The sequence below is a fragment of the Pelmatolapia mariae genome, linkage group LG14 (genome assembly GCF_036321145.2).
Source record: "Pelmatolapia mariae isolate MD_Pm_ZW linkage group LG14, Pm_UMD_F_2, whole genome shotgun sequence".
NCBI classification, from domain to species: Eukaryota; Metazoa; Chordata; class Actinopteri; order Cichliformes; family Cichlidae; genus Pelmatolapia; species Pelmatolapia mariae.
In genome coordinates, this window is record NC_086239.1 from 35,344,940 (window position 1) to 35,359,906 (window position 14,967).

The window sequence follows — 14,967 nt, forward strand, 5'->3', positions numbered from 1 at the left end:
CCCTCCACCTGTCTCTTAGTTTGGCAGCAGGTCTCCTCTGTATGTGTTCCAGGGATGGCTAGATACACTTGGTCTGGTTGCAAGATCTTATCAGGTGATTAACAAATCCTGTGTGGTCATTACTCACTCAGCCTTCTGCCTAACAACAGAGGAGCTGTTTGTTTTGACTGCATGCGCTGAAACTGGGCCACGGCAGGATACTCTGTCATATTTCTGTTTGCTAGACAGAGCGTGTGAGACGGCACATGCTTTAAACGTATACTGCTCATATTAAATGATCTTTTTTCAAAATCCTTGAACAATAAAGCACATAAACATGCCTGTGGTCTCCTGGGGAAACATTAAACGTAACCAACTCAGCTTTATCTCACCTGTGTTATTCTGCCCAGACTAACGAGACACAAAACAGTACGTCATCCAGGCTGGAGATCTCTGAATGTGCTTAGTCACTGTAAAGCTGCTGATCCCATTACCTTGTGTATTATATCCAGTTGCATGTTACAGCGACTACATTGAAAATCCTGCTTTAAAAGCTCAGCAAAATTTACAACATTAGAAAGGACAGTTAACCCCAAATTCAGATCCTCTGGATTATGTATTTTTTGCATCAGAAAATTTACCTTTGATAAACTGCAGGAGTGTCTCTTTAAGAAATTATGTAACTACAAAAAATAAATAGATAAATAAATCCACAAAGCTTGTTTTGGGAAGCTTTATGGAGGAACTATTTTCTGTCTACTCTCTCCATCTACCAACCAAAACAAGGGTGCAGGTAGCCAACATCAGGGTCCTGACATCAGCTCATCAAAGGGTTAACTCTTTCATTCTCCTTCATATTCCCCGCGGGTGAGAGGAAGAGCTTCTGTAGGGGTTGTCTACAGAAAAGAGTGTATTCCTGTTTAAACATTATTAATAGGTAAATAGGTTCTTGTAGTTGGTGTCAACACATAAAATCATTAAAGGGCAAAGTCAAAAAGTACCGTCTGAGTACATTCTGTAGAATTACAGGAAGTGAAAAGAACATTTCCCCGAGACTCCACATACACTTGCAGCTTCGCTGAGGGTGGATGGTATTAATGTTTACACCCTCATCACGGGTCCATGGACATGTTCTTTTGGTGGGTGTTGTTCATTATAAAGAAAACTGTTTTTACAAAAAGCTGTTTTTAAAGTAGCCTTGCAGTCACGGCTTCATGAATAAGAAGTGGCTGTTGAGTTATTTTTTCTTCGAGATATTTTTTGGCACTTTGAGGACCTCGAGATGATTTCATTCTATTATATTCAAGAGAAAAGCTGGCCCTTTTCTGCAGCTGATATTTCCAAATGTGGGCAACACGTATCAAAATAAAACTATATGTTTAAATAGTGCTGTGGGAGAGAGGAAGAGGAGGTCAACTTGATTTTGGGGTGTACTGTCCCTTTAAGAGCTACACCTTTATCAGGACTTGTAAAGCAAATTTAAAAGTCCGATAAAGGGTGTCATTAATTTAATGTGCTTGCTGTCTGACGTATTCTTGCTGATAACTGTTGTGAATGTGTGACACTGAGTTGAAACATATACCAGATGTTTTATGAACAAAAAATAATAATAAAGAAAAATAAAAATAAAAGTGTAAAATATAAATCTTGTATCCTTTTTGTTTCACGTGATGTAATTCTATTCTCTAAGTGGTATTTTGAGATGATTAGAGTGACCATACACTTATGTTTTTATATTTAAAACTGCATCTAAAATGTGTTTATTGTATTTCTTTTAGCTCATTTCTTTTACTTTATTTTTCATATTCAGTTAAGCTTTTAGTTTTCTATTTTTTTTACAACAGTAGTTTTGTTTGATATATCTATCTGATTTTTCTGTAACGCAGAAAAATAAAGTAGATTTTATCTATTTCATCTAATTATATTTAAGAGAAATCTGAATCTGAGAAAAATAATTAGTAAGTACAAAAAGAGTAAATGTGTAATCTTTTCTGTACAGCTGTAAGGAAAGAACATTCACCTTTATGCTTGAAGTAGGCAGTGCACTTTGTTCTCGGTTATTTTCCATGGATAGATCTCCTCAGGTTCAAGGTTTAATGACAAATTTTTGTGTGTTCAGGTCAGATTACCGCTGGGTTATCAGGTCATGTTAGCTGGCTGGCTGCTGGTGCCATCTCATGGCCGGTTTATGAATTACATTTGCCCCAATTTTTTAGAAGGAATTATATATATATATATATATATATATATATATATATATATATATATATATATATATATATATATATATATATATATATATATATAGTACTTTGGAGTATGGATCAACAGCAGAGAATATATTTTTAGATTATCATTGGAAAAACTAAACTGATGGTCGAGTCAGGTTTGATATAACAGAAGATTGATTCATTATTGCAGTAGTAGTCATATGTGATGAGTAATTATAATGAGTAATTATTTACACATATTAGTAAGATTGATAGTTATGCTTAACAGACTATTCACTTTAATATATGGCTCAAAAATCTTTGATGGGTCTAGTTATTTATTTATTGTCTATAATATAATAGATACTAAAGGTTGCAGATTCCTGATATGCCTGGTTCAGAACGAACAATTAGATCCATAATCTAATTATTCGTTCTGAACCAATACAACATAAGTATTGTACTTTTGGTTCTGAAGACCACCACCACAGTGGATTATGTGGGACTTACAGCCATTTTTAAATATAATTCTTCATCTTCGGAAGCTCAATAATAATAACTGGACTGTGACATAATTTTATGTTATGAAAAGCCTTTGCAGTGACTGCCTATCTATGGACAAAATGCCGTTTCCTCCATTTAGATGCTCTGCCAGGCGTTTTGTATCTAATAGCTGAAAAGCTGTTCTGTTGCGGTGACATCAGTGCCATGGAATTTATTTGCCTTAAAAAAACCTCTTGTGTTGCTTTTTGTCCACTTCAGAAATCATCACATTGCCATTAAACACAGGTGACCTGCTTCACCTGGCAGCCATGTGTGCCCATGCTGTTCGATTGGCTCCATGTTTGACAGATAATGTGGCCTGCTTCGGACCATGTTTCTCTCCTTCTCCATACTTTTGTCTTCCCCTCTGCCTCCCTGAGAGTGTTCTCAGCTTGGTTAGATGTTGTCAAATTGTTTTCCTTGACCATGAAAATAAATCTGTGATCATGCACTTTTTCAGTCTTCTGTCTTTTAGACCTTTTATTCATTTTTATAAATGTCTGATTGCTGATTTGGCCACTCCTACAGTTTTTGCTCCCTCTCTCTCTATGCTGAGGGTTTTTATTTATGTTATTGTTTTTTGTTGTTGTTGTTGTTGTTGGGTTTTTTGTTGTTGTTGTTGTTTTTTAGCTTAATGGCAGCCTTCCTCACTTACTGCCATCTTGCCATCTCTTCTTGTCTCACATTTAAAAACGCAGCGAAAAGCCATAAAATACAAGTTGAACTTCAGAATATCAGGTGTGCTTAATTTCTCATGAAATAATAAATGGACAGGTGTCACAAATTAATTTTCAGTCAATTGTCAAATTGTCTTTAAGCCTCTAAAGTTGGGGGCTCTGTATAAAAAATGTCTAGTTCACAGACATTTTTTGTAAAGCCCGCTAAGCTAAAGCTGGAAGTCTGTACTTCAGTCACATCCTGATGGTTTGGTTTAAAATCCACTGTGGTGGTGCGCAGAGGCAGACTTTTCCAGAGAAAATCTGCTGGGATCGTTTTGAGCCGTCAGAAAGTGTACTGTCTCTTTAAGAACCGGGAGGCGGGATTTATTTGGCAGGAAGTTAGCCGCTGCTAACAGGAAGTGGAATAATGAGGACGGATTGAGGCGCAGGAATTGGCGAACAGCAGCGAGTTCAAACATTGACCCTTATAGCCGTTGCAACAGTTCCCTCTGAAACAGGTAACGTGAACGGACTGTAACTTTAGTGCGTGTAAACGTTCATCCAGGTGTTCTTCTGCACGTCGTCTCTGTTTGCGGTGGTCTGTTTCCACGTCTCGTGGGCTCCTCGCGGCTTTGTATCGGCTCAGACAGCTCAGACATGGCTCAGTGTGCTTACATTACTGAACAGCAGACCAGGGACAGACAAAAACACCAAAGCAGTACTTTATTGCAGCTCAGGTGAGGCTGGATGTGCTAAAATAGCCTCAGGTATGTGTGCTGTGGTACTGTTCCTCAGGTGTCATATATACATCTTGTCTGCAGCTCTGGGACGCTTACAGAAGCTTTTGAAATGGTTTCCATCACACACCTGGCTGTAAACTCACCTGTGATTACCTTCAATAGTGTAATCAATAGTGAGGAAGGGTGAAACCGCAGAAGGGGAAAAGAGGGCGGTACCCAGTCACCGCTCAATTTCTGTTACTGTATAATCTAGGGTTTCTATTCATCTTTCTTGTTCCTGTGCTCACGGGTTAACGCAAAGAAACTCACCTTACTGAAGGTGTAGTATCTGTATAGTGGAGGTAAAGAAACGGTAGGATGCTCCTCATCCTCTTAATCTTCTTTACAGGTGGAACAAGCAGCCAGCCACCAGTGTACGAAGAACAGCCAAAGGCAGCTATGGTGAGTAAAAACACTGCAGACAGTGTCTTGATCTTCTATGTAGGTTACCCCAAACTTTCAGGAGGACCAAAGTCTGTCTAGAAGGAAGTCTAATCATCTCACAGCCATCCTGGTAACGGTTTCAGGCTCGTATTTTGGAGAGTCATATCAATTGCTGTTATTTTTAAGGCTGTTCTTGGTTCCTAACATTCTATATTTAAATTAAATTCATCCAAAAAGTACGCGAAGTTGTTGCCTTCTGTCTGTAGTTAAACTTGGACAGAGGGTGTTCATATTTGCGGCTCCCCCCTCCCGGAGAAGTCACTAAATGTTTCCCTTAGCTTTGAACTATGCAGCCGTGTGCGGCCTCTGTTGATTGGACACCTGTCAGTCTTTAGAGTCCACAAAGTGCTATGACAGACAAGTGACAGCAGATTACTGAATTCAAGCAGAAAGTCAGTCATAAAACTGAATGAAAAGGAAAAAAATTAGAACAGAAGAAAACCTCACGTAGAAAATAGAAAACCCAAAATGTTTATCGTTACGACAGAAACAATTCATGAGCATTAAAAACATAAAGTTGAATAATAAAGTGGTAACATGAGACAGAAGTACAAAGACGAGACAAGTGTATAAAAGTATGTTCTGCTACTTCTACTGCCATCTTTATTCTTTGTCATATAAGTCTCCCATTAATTTCAGTTTTGCATTCTTTGAGCGCAATCTGTCGCGCTCTTTCTCTCTCATTTAATATTTGCATATGGGTGTCTTATTTCTTTCTCCTCTTTAATAAAAGCAAAACAATTATTTAATTAAGCTGGGACAGCTGATGTATCTTCATTGTGCTTAGTTTAGCGCTGCACATTAAAGTAATACAGGCCAAACCGGTCTTGTCACTTCTGCTTTCCTCCTCTTTGCTTCAGTCTTCAACGGTGGAACTCAAGACAAAGGAGGAGAAGGATGCAGAGCTGGACAAGCGAATTGAAGCTCTGAGGAAGAAGAATGAAGCTCTGATGAAGAGGTACCAGGTATGGAAAGATTTTACACACTAAATGTATCTTTAATACTACCATTGATGTTGATAACTGTCATCAAGAATGATGACATCCTCAGAATGTCTCAAAACACAACGATTCACTTCTACATAAAAGCAGCTTGTTTTACCACATTAGTCAAAGATTATACTGCATACTTAAGACAAAAGCCAAGACAAATTAGGACTGTGGTTAAAAAATATTTCAACAACTTTTTTTAAAATTTTTTTTTTACAAGTTTGCTTTAATGAACTCAAGCTTGAAATACCTTAAAATCTTAAGTGGCCTTTATAAACATTCAGTGGAGCCAATCATGCTGTGTGCGCCCCCAAAAGACCTGTTTTGAATCAGGAAACCCTGAATAACTGTTTTTGTTTGTTTGTTTTAAAAATTGTTTTAAACCATTTGTTTCTTCTGAATTTATTTATTCACGGCAAGCAGCCAACACTTTCAAGTTAAATTTGAACTCACTGCGTTTTGATCTTATTTGTTGGGATGTTGAGGCGAGCTGATGTTTCAGGATTTACTGCTACTCATTTCTATTTCTTAAGGAATTCTTCACTTCATGAAGCTGAATGAGCAACATGGTCTCATCAAAAGATTTGGGAGCTGTTTAATAAGTTAAATAGTTGTCATATGTCTTATTTCATTAGATTTGTAGCCACTGAAATATGATGAGAAACGTTTAGAAAACCATATTTTTCTTTTCAGGTCTCAGATAAGATGCAACCACAGCTTCTCTTGAGCTTCACATGTACAGACTGAGAAATAAAAAAAAAAAGTGTCTGAAGGATGAAACACAATATCATCAGTTCAGAGCGATTAAAATAATTTTCTTTTTAATTGGAAAATAGATACTCTTTTCCCATAAACAAACAGTTTTTTGTTTTCCCGATATTAGTAGCTGTCCTATTCCCTTTGCGCATTGGATTGTGGGAGAAAAGTGTCCATCAGCTGCACACGGATGGCTACTTGACTTAATCTTCTTACTTTTGTCGTATGAACACAGAACACACCCCAGACCTGTTTGTCTTTGGTGCATTTCTTATTAAGCATTAGTCTCACTCGGCTCCTGTATTTATTTATTTATTTTTTAACAGGAAATAGAGGAAGATAAGAAGAAAGCAGAGCAAGAGGGCATTGCGGTGACTACACCTCGTAAGCCCCGCCCCCATGAGCCAAAGATGGAGAAAGAAAACTTCACTGTCACAGTCGACCTTTCTAAAACAACAGGGGTGAGAAATCGAGTCGAACTGAACATCCTTTGTGTGGTGGTGCCGGTTCAGATTATGTTGCGCTTCCGTCACTATCATTTATTCACTTAATTTATAAAGCATTTTTAACCTAAAACAACAGGGCCGACCAAAGTGCTGTACAGTCAAACCGAGTAAGAGATAAAAGCATCTGGTCTTCTGACTCGAGAGAATGAAACAGGATATGTGCGTGTAGCATTTCAGACAGATAAAATGGAAAATAAAGGATTTTAAAATTAATCCGTAAACTGGAAGCCAGCAAAGAGAAGCGAGCTGCTTTCGCCTGCTCGCACTAGATAAAAATCAAAACAAAGTGTACTGGTGCAGATCTGGCGTCAGAACAGAAGGAAAGTGTGTTGTGGGCAGGTGCCAGACTCTAACTGGGCCACATATGTGGGAACTTCAGTCATCATTACACACAGCTATTTTTCTTTTTTATTGGATTTTCTGGGATTAAAAATGATTAAATATATATTTCACTTCTTTGACACAAAGTAGTGATGGGAGATGTTTATCTGTTTTTACAAATCGTGGCAGGGATTCCTACTGATTACAAATCTGTAAAGGTAATTTTCCCCTAACACTCTTCTGCTGCCACTTTGCTTTCAAAGGCCTGAAGTACTAAGGCTAGGATGGCTGGAGAGAACAGTGAAGCAGCGGGCATAAAATTAGAGCGCAGCACACACTAAAAATACCCAAAGTTACCCTGTGAGAGTTCATGAGATGAGTTTTCTCTTTAACGTGGTTATCCATTCATGCAGCTCTGCTGGGCAAAAATGGGATTTTAAAAAAGCATGTTGGGTAATTGTCTTGAAACAGAGCTGAGGTGATTGTACCTGCTGTACTAACATAATGTTGTTAACTGCAGATGTTTGTGCAGAATGAACTTTAGCCAGCTTATTAAAGTGCCCGACCATGCTGGAGAACTATCTGTGTAATCGGTTTATCCAGCTCTTTCTGCTCAGTATGCAGATCATCTGTTTGTTAGATCTATCATTTTCTCCTGCAGACAAACAGGATTTAAGCGTGCCTTGTGAGCACAAATTGGACAAACGCCGTGGATACATTTGTCTGAAAAGGAGAAAAAACATGGATTGCATATAATGGATGGATGTAGCCATAGCGACATTGACTCTGATTTTTCTGAAGCCTGCATTTTGGCTTCCTGGATGTTGGGGGGTTTGTTGTTTGTTTGTTTTTTGCTTGTTTTTGCGCCAAGGGTGTCCTCCTTTGGGGTAAAAAGAGTGCAGTTCTACATGATCGGCTAAGCTTGCCAAGCTGATCATGCACCAGAAAAATGCCCAATAATTAGTAACAGAGTAATAATACTTGAATTGACCTCATGGACACATGGACGGGTGAACTATCCAGAGACTAGATTTCATACCAGTCTGTAAACATGTTTGCTTCTGCTGTAAAGGTGGTCATTTTAACATGGGGACTCACTTTAGGGTGCAAGTGGTCAGTAGAGGAACTGCAGGGAACTTAGGAAAAACCTGCATGTAATTTGTGTAACTGAAACATAAGGTCTGGAACAATATGGCAAACCACAACAACATCATGATTCTTTTAGAGCTGCATTCATGGCCCATTGGTTAAAATCAGGGGGGTTTTTAACGCTCTGTTTTTGGTCACAACCAGTTCCTGAGGGAAATCCCCCCCCCATTAGCCGTTTAGTTTGCCACGTTTCTAATTAGTCTCCTGTGGGCTGAAGAAGCTGCCGGTAAGCAGATCCAGGGGGGATATAGGTGTAAGAGTGGAGTGAGCTCCTGCTGAGATCCAGATTGCCTCAGAAAAGACTGCCGATCACTGCCGGCACCTAGATTTCAACCTGAAAAGGTTATAAGATCAAAAAAAAGGCCTGGAGAAAAGCAGGGGGCTGCCTGCTCCACACAAGCGCCTGTCTGACTGGTTAAAGGGTTAATCTGGGCCCATTAGTCTGTTGGACCTTTTCTGAAGAGGCCTTTGAAAACCTGATGAATGACTATGGCCTCTTTCTGTCTCATCACTCAGCCCCTCAGAGTTCATCATGTTGTAGCTCTTTGCATAATCCATAATCCATTTTTTGAAATAGTCTCGAAATATTAACATTCCTGACAATACTAAAAAAAGTAATTGCATAATAATAATATAATGTATTATATTATGTATTACCATTATTACATAATATTAATAATGTAATAATGGTGTTTGAAGGCAATGAAGGTCATTCTCCTTCTTTTCCAATGAGCTGCTGTCAAGCTATCTAATTTAAAGTGTGAATAAAATACAGCTTTATCTGACTTCTTATGAGCTCTACTGCTGATAAGTACCTTTTTAACTCATTTAACTCAGATTTTTTTTGACAAAAATCTAAATGAAAAACTTCAAATTTACACCATAAATCAACCAAACCTTTATTTTCTTTTGCCATGCCATTTTCTATTTCTAGCACCACAAAAATCCAAAATGTATCCAAAACAGATTTTTCCCTCACTCGTCTGTTGGAAGTTAGATCTTATAATTTATTGGTAGCTAAATATAACTTATAGGGGTGGCTTATATGGGTAACTAATATGATCTACAAGTTGTTATTGATCCACATTATAACAGGCTAAACTGGACACTTAGGTGTTTTGATTAGTCAAAGACTCGGAAATAAGGATGGTGTTTTTAAACTACCACATATGTCATGTTGAGCCTCCTCCAGCAGTTGACTAAAATAATAACTAAGGTGCTGTTAAAAACACTCCGTCCGCAGTGAAAGTCTGTGTGTGTGCTGCTTACAGGAGAAGAGAGTTGTGAACGAATGGAGACCGGGAACTCCTCGCGGCCGGAAGACATCAGAGGAGAGCGACAGCCACAGAGGGCAGAGTGATGGCCGCAGCCCCCCCAGGAGGACCGGGTCTGGGCGAATGGGTCGGGGAGGTCAGAGAGGAGGAGGAGGAGGAGGTGGTGGTGGTGGTGGTGGAGGAGGAGGTGGAGGACAAGTAGGACAAGGAGTAGGAGGTGGCGGCGGGGGTGGGGGTCGCCAAGACAGGAGAGACCGGGAACCGAGAACACCCAGAGATGGAGAGCCTGGTGAGTCAGGAGCCCATGGACGCAGAGGAGGAAGGAGAGGAGGAGGAAGAGGAGGAGGAGGAGGAGAAGGGGGAGAAGGGACACCAGGAGGAATGGACAGGAAATCCAAGGTGGGTGAGGATGAACTGTGTTTCACACAGGATGCAGCCGCATGCTGCACGATGCAAGACACTGAAGATAATACATTTAGAGTGTGACTATGTGGTATACATGGTAGTGCGATTACTTAAAGTCATGGATCAATATCAATGAAGTCTCATGGGGCTTAGCTTAATTTATTAACTGTTAAAGTCAATTCAGAGGTACGAGAATATGTCACATTTGTTGTCATATATTAAAAAATTCATATTAAAGTGAAATAATAAACGAAAGATGACTATCTATAATCTATAAATGATCTATAAACCGAGCTAATCCATATCCAGTTGTGCGTCTTGTTTAAATCATAAATTCGAGTGCACGACCTGTGAATGTTCAAAGCCGCTTCTGTTCTTGTGCTGTTTGAGAATGAACACGTTTTACAGCTTTAAGCACCGAATGTTGAGTTTCAGTTTAAAACAGGAGCTGGGATGATTTCAGTGTGTAGGAAAAACATGATACAAAGAATTTACATGTGTATGTAACATCTACAAATGTATTGCTGTAGCCACGGCACGTGTTCCAACTTTGGTCCCAGCCATTTTAATATTTTAACACAGAAGTACTAAAACTGGGACTTTTGGGAAAATACTGCAGGAAAAAAATGTCTTTTGGCTCAAAAATCTGCTGCAGTTACCTGGTGGAGGACTTTGTAACATGGACGATGCAGTCATTTTCCAGTATTGTTAAAACTGTTGTAACACTAACATCCTGTTCAATAATAACTCAAATGTCAAAAACTTCCTGACAGGAATGGGAGGAGAAGAGACGACAGAACATTGAGAAGATGAATGAAGAAATGGAGAGGATAGCAGAGTATGAAAGAGGACAGCGGGTATGAAAGTCACTGTTTTTTCAGCTGCCACGTGTCGTAGCGGGTTTGGTTTCCGGATATGAATGTTACAGACAAGGCTCTGAAAGACAAAAACTATCAACATTATAATTTTAAATCGTGTGGTTCTTCTGCGCAGTATTTTTGTTTTTGTTTTGTTTTTTTAAAATCATTATTTGGCGAGGAGCTAGCCTGAGCTGAACAGAGTCATTCCGTTTCACAGCAGGATGGAGACAAACCGACCCGTAACTTCCTGGATGACCCGAGACGTTCAGGTCCAGCCCCGGACACGGACCGCAAGGAGGGCAGCCGGAGACATGTACGAAACTGGGGGGGACTGGACTTTGACAATGTGAAGACAGGGTCTGAGCTGGAAAAAGAGTGGACCGTGAGTACTTCTTTAAAAATGGGTTTTGGGTGGTTCTGTTTATGAGCATTACCTTTGTCTTTATTTAAACTCCTGTGGCGGAATTATTTACTCTGACTTCTGTGGTCTCTGCAGAGCCGGAGACCTGGTCCCAAAGGCTCTATGGATATGACGATGTCTATGACTGGCCGGGAGAGAGCAGAGTACCTGCGCTGGAAGAAGGAGCGTGAGCAGATAGATGAGGAGAGATTAGCACGCCATCGTAACGCCACAGGCCAGTGGAGACGAGAGTGGGACGCACAGAAGACGGACAACATGTAAGAGTCTTTGTCTTTTAAAAGTAAACTAAGATCCCATAATTCAAACTGCAGAACAAAAAGATGCCAGGAAGTCTTAAGGCAGCCTCTGCACATCCATTCATCCATCGAGTCACTTTGATAGAGCATTGAGGGGGCAGGAGCCCAAGCAGAGAAACTCAGACCTCCTTCTCCCCAGCCACCTCCTCGAGCTTATCAGAGGCCTCTGCAGAGCTCTTAGATAAAACTGTGGCAAAGAAATGGATCAAAAACTGTTCAGAGTCTGAGATTCGGCACAGTATTGAAGTGGAAGATGCTAACAATCTCAAGGAGAGGTGACCAGAAACCTGACAGTGACTTTGATGGAGCTTCAGAAGTCATCTGCAGAGTTTAGAGACTGAGCCGGAGGGACGATCATCTCAGCAGGACTCCATCAATCAGCCCTTCACGGCAGAGCAGCTGGACAACCTGCTTGGACTTTGTCAGATGGAATTGAAAGGAGATGCTTCTCAGTGGCAGGGGCGCAGTTCAAGGGAGAATAAATGCAGCAAAGTAGCATAGAGTGTAGTGAGCCACAGCATTCATGAGGCTTCAGGACCAGTCTGTGACTGTCCTTGGTTGGTCCCACAAACGTCCAGACTTAGAAACCCTCATTGAACATCTGTGTTGTGTGTCTGTGATGGGAAATATTATTAAGTGTCTGAAATAGTGCCGCTTATGTTGGGTTTACTAAAGCTGTGCTACAGAACTTTAGTGACTTTACAAAGATGGAGGGGGAGGAAGAGGTGAGCACGATGGAAGGCGTCTGCTGGGATAAAGATGGCGACAGACTGACGTGGCAGAGAGGACGCTAACGTTTGATGTGTGTGTAACCCTGTGGCTGTTTTCACAGGTTCAAAGAGGACCCATATGCGGCCACTGAGGGCATCCCATCGGAGGGCGGCAGGAGAGGCAAGTACACACAGACGCAAACACACCCATCGCATGCTGTTGCACAATAGCTGGCAGCACAACACAGCAGCTGACCCTCGATCCATCTCCATGCCACGCCTTCGCTCGTCTGACACGATGTCACTCTGCTGTGTTGATGTATACACGTCAAACACCCCACTCTGTATGAGAGGCAACACAGTCGCCCTCCTGAGTAATTAAGCTCGTTATGTAAATGCTCGCCGCGTTTCCCCGGAGTCCAGATTAAGCTTGGAGTTAAGCCGCGGTCGTTCTGTTCCGAGGAGTCCGGATTTCCTTTATTGTGCTAACTGACTTTGACCAACCCGACCAAAGCTCGGTGCATGTTTATTTTATTTTTCAAAGGACTGAAGACTTTATTTGACTAGGCAGAGATTTTAATGGTCTTTACTCTGGCTTAGTAGCAAGATAAACGATGTTTACAGAGTTGCAGTGAGTGTTTATGTCAAAACCTTATTTCACAGATAATGTTTTTGGTGTGTGTGTTTGTGTGGCAGACGTAGTGTAATGTGTTTGTGTGTCCTCTCTGCAGCGCGGGGGCATAACTCTCGTACAGAGCCTCGGGGCAGGGCCTCAGGTTAGACCACAGCATGGGCCTGAGTCTGAGTGTGTCTGTGTGAAGCAGCTGCACCCAAAACCAGCCTCACCCCTAACTCACATGCCCGACTCACCCTCATGATGACGCAGCCCTTAATGATGTTATAATGACAATCAGCTTAGTCCACTATTGATACCAGCGTTTAATTCCACTTTTTTTAGCTCATGTTAAGACCCGGGGCCTGTAACATTCATCTTTTTCTTATCAGGCTTCACTCCTTAAGACGAGGGAAGAGCTGACAGCTGCAGTATGCAGGGTCCAGTTATGTGACCAGGTCGTTGAATACAGGCATTCCTGCAGAAAGGTCGAGGCTTAGGTGCCCTGTTTAAAGATTATAGGACTGTTATAGTCTGTGATCATTTAATGAACTTTAAGAAGCAATACAGTTGGATCTTAAGGATCTTTCTGTTATTGATTCACCAAGGAAAGATTATTATTAATTATTATTATTATTTTAAACTAAAGTCTCTCATACTGTCTGAAATGGAAAAGCATAGGATCCCCTTTGGGAATGTTATTTTTCCAGAGAACTGATTGCTCAGTATGCAGCAGTTACCATGTCCCACCTCCTTAACCTGGAGTTAAACCTGAAGTAAACATGCTTCATGTTACAGGCCCCAGAAAGTCCAAACCAAAGGCGAACTGTCTTCATTCAAGGCACTAAAATTAGGAAAATTGTGCATAACTGTGAGAATTAAGCAACAGTAGTAAATCATGTTTTTAATTTTAAATGCAGGTTAATCTTGAGTCTTTGGAAATATCCAAATACTCTGAATCTGTGTCTCAATTTAACCTTCAGAGACCCTGATGTAAATTTTGACTGCTCTCATCTCTAAAATCACAGACATTGTGACAGCTCGGAGAGGTTTGCCTTTGTGTGAGCAGCTCTAATCTTTCTGTGGCAGGAAACGCTTCAGATGCTCCCGCCTGCACACACAGCAACCTCAGGATGTCCAGCAGTGTTTGTGGATGGTCCTCAGAGTTTTGTTGCCTTTGGCTTTGGCTGCGTGCATGTCTTCACTGTGATTTATCCTTCAGTCCTCTTCAGTCTTGTCGCCTACATCCTTTGTCTCCTCACTGATCCCTTCTTTTCGTTTGTACTTGTATCTGTCTGTTTCTGACCTTTTAATGACATCCTCTCCTCTCTCCCTGTTGAGCACTTATCCTCCTCCCTCGTCTGAGCTTTTGGTCTCTGACCTTCTCCTCATGTCCTCTGCTCTTCTTCCCTCTCTGACTCTTTTCCAAATTTCCACATTTCTTTTTTCTATTGAGGTCATTCCATAAAAAATCAGCCACATCTTAAAAAAAAGGAACATGTGATCACCCCAAAGTCAGCCTTTTTTCTTTTTTTCTTCTTTCCTTTGTCTTTTAATATGCAACACATTAAAAATTTTGCCTTTAAATAGACTTTGAAAGTGTCGGTACCACTGAACATCACCATGTGTTAATGTGCCGCTGGCCAAAACAAGTTAAAGCATGTGGAAGGTCTCCTTTTTTGATACTTGGTTGATCTTCTAACTGTGATTCTTTGTGTCATCAGATTGGTCCCATGATGTTGATGCTGAAAGTTGGTCATAAAAAATGTTATAAAACAAACATTTTGGCTTCAGTTTGTGACACTGAAAACTCGATGTGGATTTCTCCTGAGACAAAATACTGGAAAAAATGATTTTTTTAACCTTTTTTTTCCTCCTTCATGTCTCCATTAGCTGCTCACCTAATCAACACCTTTCTTTCACCTTCCGTACAACATCTCTTTTTTGTTTCACTCAAATTTCCAGTTGTAACACTCTAAAGGAGTCCAAACGAGGTGGCTTTAAGATTTGGATGTTCTCAGTTTTACTCGTAGTCATTCCTCATACCTCTTTG

General features: G+C 40.5%; 1 protein-coding gene across 1 annotated transcript in view; it reads left to right on the plus strand.

The window, feature by feature from the left end:
- Window positions 1–3,799: 3,799 nt before the first annotated feature.
- ccdc9 (coiled-coil domain containing 9) overlaps window positions 3,800–14,967 on the plus strand; it is a 28,225-nt gene continuing 17,057 nt past the window's right edge. Inside the window, exons 1-11 of the mRNA XM_063493153.1 lie at window positions 3,800–3,909; window positions 4,520–4,572; window positions 5,475–5,579; window positions 6,686–6,820; window positions 9,607–9,769; window positions 9,854–10,008; window positions 10,788–10,871; window positions 11,092–11,256; window positions 11,371–11,552; window positions 12,424–12,482; window positions 13,033–13,077. Coding sequence (XP_063349223.1) covers window positions 4,570–4,572; window positions 5,475–5,579; window positions 6,686–6,820; window positions 9,607–9,769; window positions 9,854–10,008; window positions 10,788–10,871; window positions 11,092–11,256; window positions 11,371–11,552; window positions 12,424–12,482; window positions 13,033–13,077 — 1,096 coding nt within the window. The 5' untranslated portion in view covers window positions 3,800–3,909; window positions 4,520–4,569. The remainder of the gene's footprint in view (window positions 3,910–4,519; window positions 4,573–5,474; window positions 5,580–6,685; window positions 6,821–9,606; window positions 9,770–9,853; window positions 10,009–10,787; window positions 10,872–11,091; window positions 11,257–11,370; window positions 11,553–12,423; window positions 12,483–13,032; window positions 13,078–14,967) is intronic.